This window comes from Drosophila willistoni (genome assembly GCF_018902025.1).
Source record: "Drosophila willistoni isolate 14030-0811.24 chromosome XR unlocalized genomic scaffold, UCI_dwil_1.1 Seg8, whole genome shotgun sequence".
In the NCBI taxonomy this organism is placed as follows: domain Eukaryota; kingdom Metazoa; phylum Arthropoda; class Insecta; order Diptera; family Drosophilidae; genus Drosophila; species Drosophila willistoni.
The window spans coordinates 1219537-1237054 of record NW_025814059.1 but is presented as its reverse complement, the minus strand read 5'-3'; the positions used below and the strand labels follow the sequence as shown (position 1 = coordinate 1237054).

At 37.9% G+C, this 17518-nt stretch overlaps 3 protein-coding genes across 3 annotated transcripts in view; 1 reads left to right on the top strand and 2 right to left on the bottom strand.

Moving 5' to 3' along the window:
- Positions 1 to 299: 299 nt before the first annotated feature.
- LOC6645880 (cyclin-J) lies at positions 300 to 2485 on the bottom strand. The gene is made up of 3 exons (XM_002068486.4): positions 2210 to 2485; positions 1964 to 2150; positions 300 to 1893 (listed from the first exon to the last, which is right to left on the bottom strand). The coding sequence occupies exons 1-3, from the start codon at positions 2282 to 2284 to the stop codon at positions 779 to 781; spliced, it is 1377 nt and encodes a 458-aa protein (XP_002068522.1). The 5' UTR covers positions 2285 to 2485; the 3' UTR covers positions 300 to 778.
- A 107-nt stretch (positions 2486 to 2592) lies between these two features.
- On the bottom strand, positions 2593 to 3330 carry LOC124460767. The gene is made up of 2 exons (XM_047012345.1): positions 3106 to 3330; positions 2593 to 3046 (listed from the first exon to the last, which is right to left on the bottom strand). The coding sequence occupies exons 1-2, from the start codon at positions 3187 to 3189 to the stop codon at positions 2876 to 2878; spliced, it is 255 nt and encodes an 84-aa protein (XP_046868301.1). The 5' UTR covers positions 3190 to 3330; the 3' UTR covers positions 2593 to 2875.
- A 155-nt stretch (positions 3331 to 3485) lies between these two features.
- Positions 3486 to 17518, top strand: part of LOC6645877 (eukaryotic translation initiation factor 5B) — a 49414-nt gene continuing 35381 nt past the window's right edge. The window contains exons 1-4 of the mRNA XM_002068483.4: positions 3486 to 3977; positions 4076 to 5355; positions 5417 to 6872; positions 6935 to 7067. Of these exons, the coding sequence (XP_002068519.2) occupies positions 3901 to 3977; positions 4076 to 5355; positions 5417 to 6872; positions 6935 to 7067 (2946 nt within the window). The 5' untranslated portion in view covers positions 3486 to 3900. The remainder of the gene's footprint in view (positions 3978 to 4075; positions 5356 to 5416; positions 6873 to 6934; positions 7068 to 17518) is intronic.

Below are 17518 nucleotides of genomic sequence, written 5' to 3'. Positions count from 1 at the left end.
AAACAAATGTTGTATGATGTTTTATCTCCTTCCCTCCAATGACGATCGGTTCTTTATTTTCTTCTTTTTTTTTTTCTTTCTTTGACTAAACGAAATTGTAATGCTTTATTTTTAGGTTTGTAACATCGTTTTTGTTGTTGACTCTTTTATTAAACTTTTTTTTTTTGAGAAAATTCCATTTTAATATATAATATAACATATATTTATATATATATCTACTATATATACATACATATATATAGATAATGATTATATACTAAATTCAATGTGATTTTTCAAAAAGCTCTTAAAAAAACAAATAAATGGTAAAAAATTACTATATTGTGTATATAAAGAGTAAAGAGGATGAATGAAAATGGGATTGGGCTATAGATAGATTCTCAGGTTGTTCAGGTACAAATGGATTTACCTATAGATCTAAAACAAACATTTTTGTTTTTTTTTTGTGGCGCTTTTCAAAAGCATTTACAACTTGAGAAACAAATTATATTTGGGCAAATATTAACATACATTTTAGAAAACAACAAAAAAAAACAGCTTCTGCTTTAGCTTCTGCTGTGTACATATGTATTCGTTTGTACTCATATTTCTATTTCTGCATTTTAGTCGTTGGATTTGGCAAAATTTGATCTATCGTATAACAAAAATCATCTCCGGGCATATTGAACTATGAATATACAGGAAAATCAAATTGGAAAGTTTGTAAGTAAATTCTTATTAGTTTTGCAAGGAATACATTCCAGTGTATTCATGTGAACTAAAATTGTTGGATTGTTGTTTAATTTTTTTCGGACTTCACATTGTGACGAGAATTGTCAGTGTCTTGATGTTCGCCACAATGCTTCTTTGATGCTGGCTCCAGAAGCTCTTTTAAACCTGGGAGTTCCTCTTCAGACATGTCTAATGATAGGCCAGTATCGTTTAATGATAGATCCGAAGAGAGTTCCTCATCGCGTTTACGCTTCATGGACGGTTTTTCATTGTCATTCGATGATGATTGATCAATATTCTCTTTGTTTATTGATTTGATGGATTGATCAGATAGATGATCCTCGTCGTTTGTGCCAGATTTGGTTGGCTTCTCGTCATCTTTTCCTGTTTGATGATCAAAATTTGGTTTCCGTATTTGCTTCACACTTATTATATTGACCGTTTCGATTTTCTCTATTTTACTTGGCGTTGTTGTATCACAGCCGGAATCAGCATTTGAAGTATTCATATAACCCATATAACCTACCGGATACTTCGTTTCTTCTTCCAATTCTTCGATATATGATTTTAAACGTTCCGCCGATGATTTGCTATAATAATGATAAAGTGTTAGGATATCTACATATGGTTCAATAATACGCTCCGAATGCGATGTCAATTCAGTCAGCTGGGGTGTCCAGCGTTGGGGCAAGCAGCTATACTGACGGACTGCCGCAATACAGGCGGCTGCCAAGAGGGATGGCGGCTCATTGCCAAAACGATGTATACTAATGGTATAATCTGCCATACGTAGCAATATATGAACCAGATCGGCCAGCATATCCTGAAAAGTGCCATAACGTTCATATTCGGGATGTTCCTCGCACAGTTTCGTGTAGGCCTCAAAATCGGAGCGAGTGAGAAAACTACAGGCAAAGAACTCCACAAAAGTAGCCACAGTTGGGCGTATTAGTTGGAAATCAAAATATTGCAACACTTTGCGTTCGACGGCTTTGTATTCAGAAGGTGCATATGACATGCCATTCATGTTTTTAAGCATATTATTCATATCCATATAACGTGGCACACTAGCTTCCACATTCTCAATTTGCGAGGCAATATGGAAACAGACCATAGCGATTAAATACAATTTATCCTGACGGATTTTAAAAAAGTCCACAAAGCGATCCATATAGTAGACAGCTGGCGGAGAATGTAAATGAGAACACATCGTTGAGAATGGAGAAGGGGGGCAAGGATCAAGGCCACTTACATAGGTGAAGGGCACAACGTGTCGACTTGTAGGAACTTGCCACATGCTGGCACAGTTGCAACATTTTCCTGCGATCGCTCAATTGGCGAGATAAGTAATACAAGGGACGTCGACGTTTCTCGTCCTCCATCAGGGTCTTAAGTATATCGTCCGCGTAATCCTTTACCCAATGACTTTTCGAAAGGCGCTGAAAACAAACCAGGAAAATACACACAAAATATTTATACCACACCACACACAACTCACATAAAATCCATCAGCATTTTGCCCATTATTTTCCTTATCCACAATAAAGATATCCTCTAGCTCGAAATTAGGCATTTTCCTCTTGTCATGGAGAACGAAGTAGGAATAAGAACTGAAAACTTATTTGCGAAGAAAAGCGCAAAACAAATGGTAAAAACAAAATGGCTCCCTGCACTAGGACTTTAACGGTTCTTTCAAATATGTACACACTGATTGTAATTAATTAAGTTGGGCAACTCTATAATTTAATATAACTGAAAACTTTATTTGAATTTTTCTCCAATTGTTCTTAAAAGTTTTTTTTGTTTTTGAGGTTCTTCTTTTTTAACATAAATGGCAAAGTTGTTTTTGTTTTGGGCTTTTTTTTAACATAAATGGCAGAGTTCCTTTTATTAACACAATTTAATGACAGAAAATATGAGATCGTATATACAATTTGGTATTATTTAAGAAAGTGTTCATTAATACTAATTAAAATATAAATTTAACATAACTTGAAGAACCAATATTTGGTGGGGATGATTCGGCAATCCGTCCTGCTGGACAGGACTTTAAGCCGTTAATCCTTGTCCACTTGATAGTGCGCTCATCAATGTACAGAGGTTAAGAGACAACAAGCTTATGATTTCAATTTACATTAAGGGCAATGAGCCCTAGATATGTCCTCTACTGCTGCGGCTTCTTCTCCAAGCTGTCATACATCCAGTCCGTCTCACTAATGTAATTAAGCTCCTTGCGCAGCTCTTGTAAACGCAACATGTGGTTTCCAGTGGTCTTAAGAGCCCTATCACTTTCCAGTACTGCCTCTGTCTCTGGCGGAATTTCGACTTTCTTTGCCTGACCAAGAAGAAGAGAAACATGAATTTCAATAACAAACAAAACAAATCAAATCAAACCTCAGCGGGAGCAGAAGAAATGCTTATACTTGAGCCGGCCTCAGATATATTGGAGCGGCTGGTGGATGCTTCTTCGGTGGACATTGTAAAGATGTTCAGATGTATTAATGGATAAACTAGATGCCTAGATAAGGTAAGGTTTTGTGTGTAACTTTTAACTTATGGTCAAATAATATGCAATATATCTTAAAATACACGCATTTCACCGAATTCGCTTAGATTTTTGAATTCGCTTTCCTTTTTTTTATTGTTAGAGTAATTCGCCCCGTCCTAAGTCACTTGTGAACTGTTTCATGTGACTTTTTGATAGCCATCGATAACATATCGATAAATTGGTGACAACAGTTTGCTCATCACTAATACCTAACCTCAACTCAGCTGTGCAACAACAAAAACATATTTTGTGTGTGTTGTCTACAGCTTTACGAAGAATTTTGCACAATATATCACATAGAAAAGTGTCAGTTGCCTAAATTCCAAATTATTGTGACTAACTGAAAGCAGAAGCTGTCGGTGGGCAAATCCATATATTAGTTTTCTCAAATTCATTGGACATTTCGTTTGGCTAGCCGTTTAAGCGGGCAGGACAAACAAAAAGCAGGAGCGGAGCGGTGTGGAGCAAAGAGACTTGACAACAACATACATTGTCAGAGCGAGATAGATAGTAATAGAGGAGAGGCCAGGAAAGACGTAGGGTAGTCGCAGACGCGTGCACACTTTACTTTCAGCAGTGAATTTCATACGGCATTTTGTGGGTGTTCAGCGGAGGAGCGTGTTGGGACTACGCCAGGAAAGATGGTTAAAGCTAAAAAGGGCAAGAAAGAGATATTGACCACAGCGGAAGGAGGTGGCGGTTCCTCAGGGGAAGAGATGTGAGTGCAAGGTGCTGGCCAATTGTCGTGTTGGCAACTTTCTAAAAAATTGTTTTTCTGATTTACATGTTTTTCGTTTTCTCTGTTTTTGTTTTTAGCATGAACTCTGACATGGACAGTGACCACCAGGTGAGCGTCAAGAATAAGAAGAATCAGCAGCAGCAGCAGCCGGCAAAGGGTAAAAAGAAGAACAAGAAAGTGGAATCCGAGGATGAGGAGAGCGCAACTGAAGAGTTATCGAAGGCTGTCACGAAACTAAATGTCCAGGAAACCAAGAGTAAAAAGAAGTCGAAGGCACAATTAGAGGATTCTGATGATGAAGCAACATCCGCTGCAACCAAAAGCAAAGGCAAGGCCGCAAAGAAATCCGCCTTTGAGTTGCTAATGGACGATGATGATGATGATGACGATGGTAATGCATCGCCGCCAGCAGTGGAAAGCGAACCAGACGATGACGATGACAAAGTGGTGACAAAAGCCCAGAAAAAGAATGAGAAAAAGGGCAAAAAGTCAAAGCGCAAGGGCAAGGGTGGCGACGATGATGAGGATTTGGATAAGGTATTGGCTGAACTTCAGGCTGAATATGCTGGTGAAGCACCAGCACCACCTACCACTACTGTTGTCTCACCCGATGATCTCGATGACGAGGAGTTTAGCAAGAAACGTAAGAATAAGAAAGCACCCAAGGATAAACCAGATGAAAAAGATGCTGCTGCCAATGATGAAGATGACGATGGCTTGGAGGAGGGCGGCATGAAGACGGCTGCTCAAAAGAAAAAAGAGAAAAAGGAGCGACAAAAGCGTGAAGCAGCATTGGCCAAGCAGCGAGGAGCAACCGAGCCCAAGCCCAAGGCTGCCGAGAAGCCATCACCGCCGCCAGAGCCAGAAGCAGCAGCAGCAGAAGAAGAAGTCACAGAGGAGATCAAGCCAGAGACTGAGGGTGATGCCGCCGACGAAAGCGGAAAAGGTGCCAAAAACAACAAGAAGAAGGGTAAAAAAGATAAGAAAGCAGAAGCAGCCGAAGATGAGGGCAAGGGCAAGAAGAAGGGTATGTCCGCTGCCATAGTCGCAGCCATGCAGGAGCAACTCAAGAAGCGTAAAGAGGAGGAAGAGCGTCTGCAAAGGGAGGAGGAGGAACGTATTAGGCTGCACGATGAGCGCGAAGAGGCTCGCTTGGAGGCTCTACGCCTGGAGGCCGAAAAGAAGGAGAAGAAAAAACAGCGTGAAGCAGAGCGCAAAGCTCGCCTTAAGGCCGAGGGTAAATTACTGACCAAGAAGCAAAAGGAAGATCGTGCCCGTGCCCAAGCACTGTTGGAATCACTTAAAGCACAAGGCTTGGAGATTCCAGATCCCAATGAGAAGAGGGCACCACGACCAGGTTGGTATTTGCATTTGTTAATATTCTATAACTCTCGTGTGTGTGTGTGTGTGTTTTGCAGGTACACGCATACGACCCAATAAGAAGAAGGCACCCAAAGATGAGGCTGCCGAAGGCGATGAGACCAAAGCCACGGTCGAGGAGAAGGCCAAGGAAGCAGCAGCTGCTGCTGCCGCCGCTGCCAGTGAGACCACGCCCAAGGAGGAGGTGGTTAAGGATAGCTGGGATGCCACCGATAGCGAAGCAGAACCAGAAGCCGAAGATGAATCTTCACAGGCGACCACGAATAATGGCAAAGCCGATGACGATGGAACGGGCGATGATGACGACAGCAACGATGAAGACGACGATGATGACGATGAGAATGACGATGACGATGACGATAGCGATGCCTCATCCTCGTCGGCTGATGAAAAAGAAGATGCCAATCTGGCCAATGATCCCGAATCTCGACGTCTCAGAGCCGAGGCGCGTATTATCAAACGTCAGGCCGAGGCCGAGAAGAAACGCACCACAGATGAACTGCGTGCCGGTGTTGTCTGTGTTCTGGGTCATGTCGATACGGGTAAAACTAAAATTCTCGATAAATTGCGTCGTACCCATGTCCAGGATTCGGAGGCTGGTGGCATTACCCAACAGATTGGTGCCACCAATGTGCCAATTGATGCCATTAAGGAGCAAACGAAATATGTGAAGTCAGCCATTGGATTTGAGCATCGATTGCCTGGTCTGCTCATTATCGATACACCCGGACACGAGTCCTTCAGCAATTTACGTAATCGTGGTTCGTCTCTTTGTGATATAGCCATCCTGGTGGTGGACATTATGCATGGCCTGGAGCCTCAAACCCTTGAATCCATCCAGTTGTTGAAGAAAAAGAAATGCCCCTTCATTGTTGCCCTCAACAAGATCGATCGTCTGTATGATTGGCAAGTGTTGCCACGTCGTGATGTCCGCGATGTGGTGAAAGAGCAGCAGGCCAACACCCAGCTAGAATTCCAACAGCGCACCAAGGATGTTATTCTGCAATTTGCCGAACAGGGTCTCAATGCCGCTCTATACTATGAGAATACAGATCCCAAGACCTATATCTCCCTAGTGCCCACAAGTGCCATCACCGGCGAGGGTATGGGTAATCTTCTCTTTATGATTGCCGATTTCTGTCAGAATATGCTGACCAAACGACTGATGTACTCTGAGGAATTGCAGGCCACTGTTCTCGAAGTGAAGGCTCTGCCTGGCCTGGGCACTACCATCGATGCCATTCTGATCAATGGCAAGCTACGCGAGGGTCAAACAATGGTTGTTGCCGGCACAGATGGTCCCATAGTCACACAAATACGTTCCTTGCTCATGCCCCAGCCCATGAGGGAGTTGCGTGTCAAGAATGCCTATGTGGAGCACAAGGAGGTGAAGGCCGCTCAAGGTGTCAAAATTGCTGCCAAAGATTTGGAAAAAGCCATTGCTGGCATCAATCTGCTTATTGCCCATAAACCCGATGAGGTTGAAATATGCAAGTAAGTGAAATTCCAATATTTATTTCGGCCAATGTATTAATTTCTCCCTCTTTCTTTCTCAGAGAGGAAGTTGCCCGTGAGCTAAAGAGCGCATTGAGTCACATTAAATTGGCCCCGTCAGGTGTTTATGTACAGGCTTCCACTTTGGGTTCCTTAGAGGCATTGCTAGAGTTTCTACGTACCTCCAAAATTCCGGTAAGTTTAACGCAAAAATTAACTAAACACGCATTAGATTCGATTGGAATCAGGGCATCAAATGCAATATTTGTTTCGGAATAACAATAGATAAACAACAATTTTTCCATAAAATGTGTTATCCCATTATTTTGGGTTGCAAAATATTATCCTCAAATCAAATGAATCACAAATCTTTACTGAAAACTGTCAAGAAACACGAAAACTTGTAATAATTAATTGATGAATTGACCAAAACCTGTTCAATTCATGTCTGTATTGACATTTTCGAATCCTTTTCTGATAGTTTTGAACAGTTTTTGGCAAATGATTTGTGATTTCCTCAAATGGAAAATGTTTTTTTTCCTACTAAGTTAATATATCCAATTTGTTGAGGTGCTAGACCGCATATTGAGATTGTTAGCTGCTTGTATATTAGATTTTGTTGAAATATCTACAAATCTGTCACCTGTATTAGCCGTTAACAAGCTTTTGTTCTAAGAATGTCGCTTTTCTATGCTCGAATGTTACTACCAATAGTTAAATTTTCAATAGTCTTATATTTAGACAAGACAAAAAGCCCTAATTTTTAATTCTCACATTATTTTCATCCGAATATTTCTTTTATTATTTCAAAAACTGAGCCTTAACCTTATGTTTCTCCACATATATCACCTAATTCTTACACAATTTTCTCATAAAGTAAACATGAATACATTCTAGTTGGGTAAGGTTGTTCGATTTTTCTGACCTTTGGCGTAAATAAATTGAATTTTATATATGTATATATTCATGCTGATTTATTCACAAGGAATAAAGGCAATGATTTCTTCACCCAAACGCTCATCGGAACTGAAATCAAAGGAAAAAAGTTTACAGAATTCAAGTTTCTACTTACAAGAGCCTCCACAATCTGCGAATGGACATTGAGCAAGTCTTCAACCTCTCTGGGAAATATGTTTTTCTCTCCTTGAGACGACCGACAAAGCGTTCATAGCCATCCCCTTGCAATACAAACTGATCGCCAGTGCGTAGCCATTTATCCGCTCCAATTGTCTCTTCGGTTTTCTCCTTGTCGACGAAGATTGCGACATATCCGCGTACGCAGAGCTTACCAGGTTGACCAGTTAGCACACAATTGCCATTGGTATCTATAACCTTGGCCTCTGAATGATCTTGCAGATGGCCAACTGTATGAAGGACACTTTCCTCACAGTAGTTGTTTCTGTCACACCATAGACACTGCGCTTTGACTCAACTCCGAGCACTCTTTTCCCATCAAATATGAGCTGAGGCGAAACTATGGCTCCTCCAGTGATGGCCTTCTTAATCCTGCCCAGCGATACTTGCAGTTCACGTTGTGCACTAATTAAATCCACATACATAGAAGATTTTAAAAATGTTTATATAAAAAGTTTACTTCATTAGCTTCTGTATTGAATCTTGTGAGCGATTTTAAGTTGAAAACTTGCAAACATCTAACCAAGTTTGCTTTCCTTTGTATGTTTAATTTTAATAAAGAGAATTAAATGTAGGATTCTAGAGCTAATACAAGGAATTAAGCTTTACCCAATTTAAAATTGGGCGCTAGTTAAAGATGTTGCAAGATATTGTTTTTTCTAATCAAACTTTAAATGTTTGTCTGAGTATTAGCAGGTAAACCAATGTCTTGGTTTCAAATAGCAAGAATGGTATAGAGAATGGCAGACTTTTAGTCTGAATTTATAAATCTAAAACTATTCAACTAAAGTTTAAAACATTTTAAGTGTTCTTTTAAGAAGAAGCCCAAAAAGGATAACTAGGAGAACTAACTAAATTCTGAATGAAGTAAATATTGAAGACTTTTTTTCATATAGAATTAGTAAAATAATTAGTATAATATATTTTCCTTCAGAATCTTGCAAAAAGGAAGAATTGACAAATAACAAACAAATTTCCTCCTTGTTAACCAATGGCGAAAGAAATAAAACAAATTTTCAAGCCAAGTATTCAAATTTAGTTTTCTTTTATAGCTGATTTTAAAAAATATTTGATTTTGACCAACAAATGCCAAAGGTTTGAACATAAAATGTGGCTTAGGGGCTTATAAATTTGATAACATTTTGCCTATATAAAGAAATTATGCAACTTAAAAATTGAAAATATTGTTGTAAAGAATAACTACACGATAATTGTAAGACGATCGGTTCATTAGTTTTTAAGAAATTTCAGTTACCAATGGGAAAAACCAAATTTTAAGACACATTCAATTAAAATATAACAAATCGACAAAAACGACTTGTTCCTTTAAACTTGACTATATCTCTGAAATTATTTATTGTATTTGTCTTAAAATATTTGAAAAAAAATTCGAAAATTCATTCTGAATATAACAAAAAAAAAAACTGTTTTCCCAACTTAGGTTAAGTTTTATCTTTTAGAAAGGAACAAACTATAGTTTTCATGTTAAATAAGGATTCCTTAACCTAATTTTGTAAGAGTTCTTTCAAGCATCATCATTCCACAAGTAAAAATAGTAATAATAATAATAATAGGCACTTGAAAAAAGTAAAGAAAAATCGTCTTGCACCTACTTAAATTCTTCAAGCACATTTCAAATTTTGCATATTTCTCAATAATGTTTGTTTAGACAATTATCCCAATGCTTATTTCAATGGTTATGGCAAAGGGGGGGTGGGTGAATGGTGGGGGAAAGGGGGATGATTAGGAATTTACCTTTTATTTGTTCAACTTTTTGCAATTTATGTACAAACATATTATTAATTTCTTTTGCTCTTAAGGGGAGGGGGATGATGGGCATATGTACATATATTTCTTTAGCAGCTCGTATTATATATGCTTATTGATAAACAAAATTCGAAAAGCACCCCCCATCCTCCTCCCCCCTTCAAAACAATTACGCAGTTTGAAAAAGAAAAGAAATTTCGTTTTTCATTTATATTTGAATATTTATTTCTTTTTGTTTGTCGATTTCCTTGGCAAATTGAATCTCGTACGTGACAAAGTTGTAAATTTTCTATAATTTTTATTTTCGTAAAGAGAAATTATGAGCGAGTATTGTGTGTGTGTGTGTGTTTATGATGATGGATGATTAAAAGGGGGTGGGACAGTGTGAGGGGGTGATTGAAATAGTTTTTGAATTGTATTCTTCTTCTTCTTTTAGTTTTGCCGGAGACGGCGTAAACATAAAATGCGTATTTTTGGTGTAAAATGCAAGGCAAATAGTTGCAAACCCGGCCATGTCGCACATCATCATCATCATCATCATGACGATCATGATCATTATGTTTTTTGCTGATGCTGCTGATGATTCATGCCACAGGCAGCTAAGAACGACGGGCGCGTAGCCAACACGACGCACTATTTTCCCCTTCCCCCCACCCCACAGACGAAACGTTCACCCTTCCTTTTGCCTTTCCTTTCCCTCTTCCATCCTTCTATACACATAACATTTCATTTACTGTCTGCCCCCCAGTCTCGCTTGAGATTGAAAATCCAACTAAAAATACTGAACGCGCGCTCTATATACCATTTAGATATAGGAAAAATGTATATAGCCACACCATGCAAAAGCACATATATACATATGTATATTCAGGGATGGATTAGAAGGATGGAAAGAAGACCACATTAATCTTGGATTGCTCCAAATTATTTTTTCATCAGAAATCGGTAGAAAAAAACTATTTTAATGATTTTTCCTTTAGTTTTTCAAATGAAGTTATCTTAGACCTAAATATAGCTTCTTATTGTCTTAGACTTACGCCTAATTCTCTATTCTGTCAAGGCTAAAGATGGAGCCAACTTGGGGCATTATGAAAAAGGCCAAAGCACTTAACCCTTGGCCCAAAAATGTAATCAAATGTGCTCCTGTATTCATTAAACGAACGGATATGCCAACTCAAATTGCAAAATTCCAATTTCATATTCGATTTTCGTTTGAATCAATTTCACGCGCCTTAAACGTATCAATTGATTTGCGTTTCGTTTCATTTGGTTGTTTTTTTTTTTGCCAATTTAATAAACATTATAATTATAATAACATTTTTTCGCTTAGCTCAGGCCATCATGACACAAACAAAAAAAAAAAAAACATATAGATTCTATATAAATTCATATTTATATACTTCATTTGAGCTCTTGTTGTTTCCTTTTCTGCACTAGCAGCAATTTTCTATTTTCAAAGTAAATAATTTGTGTTTTGAGGGTCGTCGTTGGTTTTCTCTGTGTGTGTTTATCTTTCTTCTTGGTTTTTGTTTTTTTTTTTTTGTTGTTTTGTCGTTTCTTTTCTCTTTTGTTTGTATTAAAATTTTTTCTGCTGACACTACAAGCTCATTAGTAGCACACAGCCCACATTTGCTAAGGTTTCCCACAGTGTCATCATTATCATCATCATCCACATCATGATCATCATCAAGCCGCAACACTTTCCCAAGCAAATGCTGTGCTATTAGGTTCCAAATCGAAAAACGCCAACGCCAAAGACCACAAGAGAGGCGAAATACAAAAAAAAAAAATGAACTATGCAAATTAGCTACCAAATGCAGTCACAGGCGCGTGGTTGTGATGTGAATGAATGAATGAATGACTGACTTAATGAATGAATAAATGAATGAGTGACCTGTGTATAGTTGAGTTTCAGTAAATGATGAGCTTAAAACAGGAGCGAATTCATCTATTGTGCTTAAGGCTCTTTTCCCTTTTCACTCTAAATAAGAGAAAGAAAATTAAAAGAAGTTTCTAAAGAATTTTCAACGTTTCAACAGGAAAAGAATAACTGCTTAAAGTTTTCTATCTTCTCATCCTTTCTTCTATATACAAATTTAAGAAACACTTGTCGTATACGTAATGCAGACATAACTCATACGACAAGTCATCTCGAAAATTTCAGCTTTTTGCATATTTTTAAGCCTAAATTGAGAGAAAAGAAATACCAGCACAATACGATTTCATATTTAATTAGAAGATTTCTTTAAAGATGACTCAAATGATTCCTTAACCCAGTTTAGAAGTATTTTTGCCTATGTGTAGGGCAAACCAGGACCTACCTTAATTTCCTTTTCAATTTCTTTTCTTTTCTTTATTTATATTCAGTTCTTAAAGGGTATTTAATTGAAATAATGTTCATAACTTCTACCTGAAAATAACGTTTAAGATGATGTGAAATATTAAACAATTTGTTTAAGAGTTATTCAATTTTATCTTGTTGCATCTTTGCATTCATTTGGGTAAAATTCAATACTCAATTTATTGATTTATGTTGGTCGCAAAGGAGGAATAGATAATGCCCAATGGGCCAAAGACATTTCCCAAATGAATGTTATACATTTCCAGATGGTTTCCATTCTTTAAACTCATTACATTTGTTGTTTTTATTCTACTTTATACATCAGTTTAAAGGGTTATATATACCTATCTATATATTAAATCACAAATTGAGCAAATTTCTCATAGAAAAAGATGAATTCGCTTGAATTTTTTAGATTCTTAATTTACTTTCTTGGACAAACTAAAACTAAAACTCCGATTAGATTTGAGTTCGGTCTACTTCCTTTTGCCCCCCCTGGCCATATCCCTTCCCGCCCTCTTGCTATTTGTAGGGCTTTAAACTGAATGAATTAATAAGTATGTGTTTTTTTCTGTCGTTTTTCTTCGGCAATTCTATGCACATGTTGGCCATATGGATATTTAAGCCTTTGCTTTGGTTTTTTTTTTTGCTTTTTTGTCACATTTTAGACAAACGAAATTTGTCGCCGTCATGTTTGCTGCCGTTTATGTTGTTGTTTTGTAGTTGTGCTCAATTTTTTTTTTTCGAAAATCAATTATGGCCAAAAGAGTTGAATGTGTGACTGACAAACTAGCAAACTGACAGACAGCAGTCTTGCCTGCTGTTGGCTAGTGGCTAGATATAGATAGATATACATATGCATATATATATATACGTATATATATATATATCTCATTCATTCATTCATTCATGAATTTGAAGTTTTCTTTGAGCTGCTCTGAGAGATGACCATGTGGGTAGCCTACCGGCCGGCTGGCTACGGCTACGTAACAAGTTTCGCCTTCATTTATACCAAATTTAGTAACTAGCTTTAGGAGACTTTTGGACCGGGGCTGGGGCTGTGGCTGTGGTTGGGGCTCTAATGCCATGTAAAATGCCATAAAATTTTATAGTTATCGCTTTTATAGCCTAGAGTCATTTTCTCTCTCTCTCTCTCTATTGCTTTTGCTCTAGCCACCCACATGGCCATATACTCTGCTTTTAATTTTAGTTAATTTTTGCTTTATTTTTTGTATATTTATTTCGTTTTTTTTTTTTTCATTCGCTTTTTGGCTTGAGTTTTGCTGCTGCTGTTGCTTTGTGCTGGCTGCGTGGCCGTTGAAATACGAGCAGGGTTGCCAATTTATTGGCACTGCCAAACTGACGGCCGGAAATTGTCATTTGAGTTGTTAGTCAGTCGCGTTGGATGTGCCACTGTGTGTGTATTGGTCTCTCTCTCTCTCAGTGTGTGTGTGTGTGTGTGTGTGTGCGTGTGGTGAATGCCGCCGTCACCGCCTGCTTTTGGCAGATACAAAATTTTTTTGCGTAGCCCATTAATTTCTGACACGTTGCGTTTTTTTTCATTTCCCCTCAAGTCCAACTGTCTCCTCTTTTTTATTTTTTCTTGCTTTGATACTTTTGGAGTTTAAATCTCTAACTAAAAATCAAAAATGATTTTAGTTAATTTCTATAAAGCTTAATATAGTGAAAATTAATAATGTTGATATTGATATTTAATTCCTCTTTAGTTTTTTGTTTATAAATTCATTTAGAAAAACTTTAAAATGTTCGAGCCTATCAAACAATTTACAATTTACAAAGCAAACAATTTTTTTAAATTGGTCAGGTAATTGTTAAAGTTATCGAAAAATAAATCAGTTTAAAGGCCAATTGGTCCAATAAAGACAAAAGTTGGTTATTAATTTTCAATTAAATTATGGAAAGTATAGATTAATCTGATCAATTCGACCAAAATTGTTTAACCATCTACGCCCATTGAGTTGAATTTTGTTAGATTAAAACTATATCCATAATCCTTATAGCTTTGTGGTGGTGGCAAATTCGAAGAAAACTCTTCTTTATTGGCTAACGAAATTTTCCGAGTTTCAAAAAGGTAAAATCGTAGTTAAGTGAAAAGAAAGTTACATAATTTTCCATCTGAAGATACAACAACTAAATGCCATACACAGATTTTACTTGTCTTTAAGAATATGACAATGGAATAGCATAACTTTTGATCCCCAGGACGACATTTTTGGTAAATCCGATCTTCTTTTTAGTCTGAAAACTAACACTTGTTGATTTCTTTTTATGAAAAAGAAAGGTAAGCGTAATTTAAAATGGATCAAAATCGGTTTATACTGTTTGTTATATTGAAGAATAAATTTCTAATTATACCGATAAAAATGGTTTAAAAGATTCATAACCAAACAAAGTTCGATTTCGATTCACTGAAAGAAAATGCCAGGAATTCAAATTTATCAATTTTTTACCTTACAGTCATTTTATTTCATAGATTTGCGCTTAAAATTGTATTTGAATAATTGAAATTTATTTAAACAAAAAACTAAGAAAGAATTTTCGTGAGAGAAGGTAGAAAAAGAGGGAGAATTGGAGGCTATTACATGGCATTGAGTTAAAGATAAGTTAATTTGTCAGACAGACAACGAATGCGTTTGCCATATATATCATTCATTTCGTTTTCGAGTTTAATTAATTGACAATACCACAAAAAACAAAAAAAAAACCAAAAAACAAGTGAACCCCCGCCAAAATAACCAAAAATAAACTAAACATCTACACACACGCACACAATAAATTGTATGGAAAACAAATCAATTACCACTGTATGATGTGATGTGGTGTGTAGTGTGTTGTGTGTTGTGGTGTGTTGTTGTCACACACAAAGCTACAACTAACCGCTCTTTACTCCGCCAACGCCAACGCCATCGGCACCGCCAAATGGAACAGGCCACGCGATACAAAGACAGAGACAGAGACACGCTTTCTGGTCTTTTTATGAAAGTTGCTCGAGAGAGAGAGAGAAGAGATAGTGGGAGGGGGGGTGGTGGTAGACAGACAGACACTACTTGCTTGTACAATAATTCATTTCATTGATCAAATAAACATTTGCTACACATTTCGATAAATTAAACACGATGCGCGGCAGGGCGTAACGACGGCGGCAAATAGAGGAGAATAGAGAAAAACAGCAGCCGATCAGTTGTTGGCCGCGTTTTTCCATTCATAAAAATTGATTGCACTTGTTGAGGGTCTTGTTAGTTCACTCTCTCCCTCTTCTTCCCTCTCTCTCTCTCTCTCTCTCTCTCACACTATGGATGACCATGTGGCCAGGGCGTTTAGTGTGTTGTGCGTCACTATTGAGATTAGGCCTCTTTGCTAACCAAAATTCAACCAACCGTACCTACCCAGCCCACCTAACCACACACCCACCCACTTAGCCATCTGCCCATCTTGCTTGCTCCTCCTACTTCTTACGCTAATTCGTATGATTTTTGCAAAACACATTAGTCTAGGCTATTGATTTCTATTTTCTAACACGGGAGCTGTTGTTGCCTCTGCCGCTGCTGTTGCCTCTGCTGCTGTTGCTGCATTCCTTTCGCCATTCCCATATTACGTCATGTGGCAGATTTATGGTCCGTTGGTTGCACATTTTTATGATTGGCCTGCCGGAACACAGTACCCAAATGCCGAAGAGGAAAACCAAAACCAAGAGAAAAAGACAAGCCAACAACAACGATAAATGAATGAATGAATGAATGGACTAAGCAACGGGAACGGGTTGTACTTATACACACACACATAGCCATAGCTATACCTGTCTCTATCTCTCTTTCTTTCTCCTTTTTGCTTCACCAGTTCCCTCAGTCAGTGAGTCTGCCAGTCTGTCTGTCTTAGTGTCTCTCTCTCTCTGTATTGCAAACACCGTTATGCATTTGGCCTGCAATTTCATTCGGTTGCGTTGACTTCATTAACATTTGCACCTCGTAGTCCCCTCGCCGCCCCATTCCTCCCTCTGCTGCCTGCCAAATATGGCGGTTGTGTCTGCCGCTGCCGCTGCCATTCATAAAAGCAACAACGATGACGAAAAAAGAAAGAAAAAAATGCAACTGCAACCAGCTCCTTCTTCTTTTGTGCCACCCAACCACCCCCTCGCACTCTTTCTCTCTCTTCTGGCACTTGACTTTTTGTTTTGTTTTTTTGGTTTTCCTTCTTTTTTTTCTTATACAACAAGAGCTTGGCTGTTGTTGTTGTTGTTGCCACATTGGGTTTTAGGCTGGTTGATGGCTACACCCGCAACATCATTGTTATTTGCTGCTGTTGTTGCTGTTGTTGGTTCATTCATACATTTTGCAATGCATCTATGTATCTTTCTATCTACCCTACCTACTTACCTACCAATCAGAGGCACAGAGGCTCACCATACCTTATAAAGGGGCTCAAAAAGGGGACTGTCAAGAAAGAAACAAATTGATATTAATCAAATCGGTCCGATTTCCATACATTTGCTGCCTGTATTAGTCCGTTACTTACTTCAAAAACTGCTTAGCCAGAAGAGGAAGCAATTAAATTAGACAGAACTTGACCAAAACTCGACCAAAGTTTTCAAAAATATTCATTTAGCATATATACACACATTAAAATTTATACAAAATTTGAGTCTTTTTGTCTTTAAAATGGTAAATATATATTTTATTGACAATTTTTTAAGCAATACCTTAGCTACTTTCTTTCTTTTTCTTTTTTGCATACTAGAGTTAGATTTTTGTATTAATCTTATTACTTATTTTGATATGAATTATTATTATTAAGTTTCTAAAATCCATTGAATTAAGAGAATGAAACAAATATGAATGGAAAAATGGTTTTCCTTTTAATAATTGCTTGTAATGAGATATCTAAACCCATTGTCTACGCTCCTAAAAAAAAAACGAAGAAATATATATGTATTTGCACAACAAAATTTCCCGCAACTCTGTTGTTTTTTGAATGAAAAATTGCACATGCAGACCTACACACACACACACACACACACACATACACCTAGTCATAGACATAGAGTCGTCTAGATAACGTGTTGGTACTTCTCCAACCTGTCAGTTTGTCTTTGTTGCCATCTGCGAGGTTTTCCAGCTGCTGCTGCTTGCTGCCTGCTGCCTGCTTTTGACTTTTTGGGCTAAAATGTAATTATGTAGCCATCAACCATTTCTATGCATTGTTGCTGGTTACCTGCTGTTACTGCTGCCAGCGGTGGTGGTGGTGGTGGTGGTGCGGTTACTTTTTGCCATAATTGTGTGTGCCACTTTGGGTGGGTAGGTAGGTAGGTCGGTCGGTCGGTCGGTTGGTCGGTCGGTCGGCTGGTTGGTGGCTTTGCTTTGCTTTGGTTTGGTTACCTCGGTTAGCT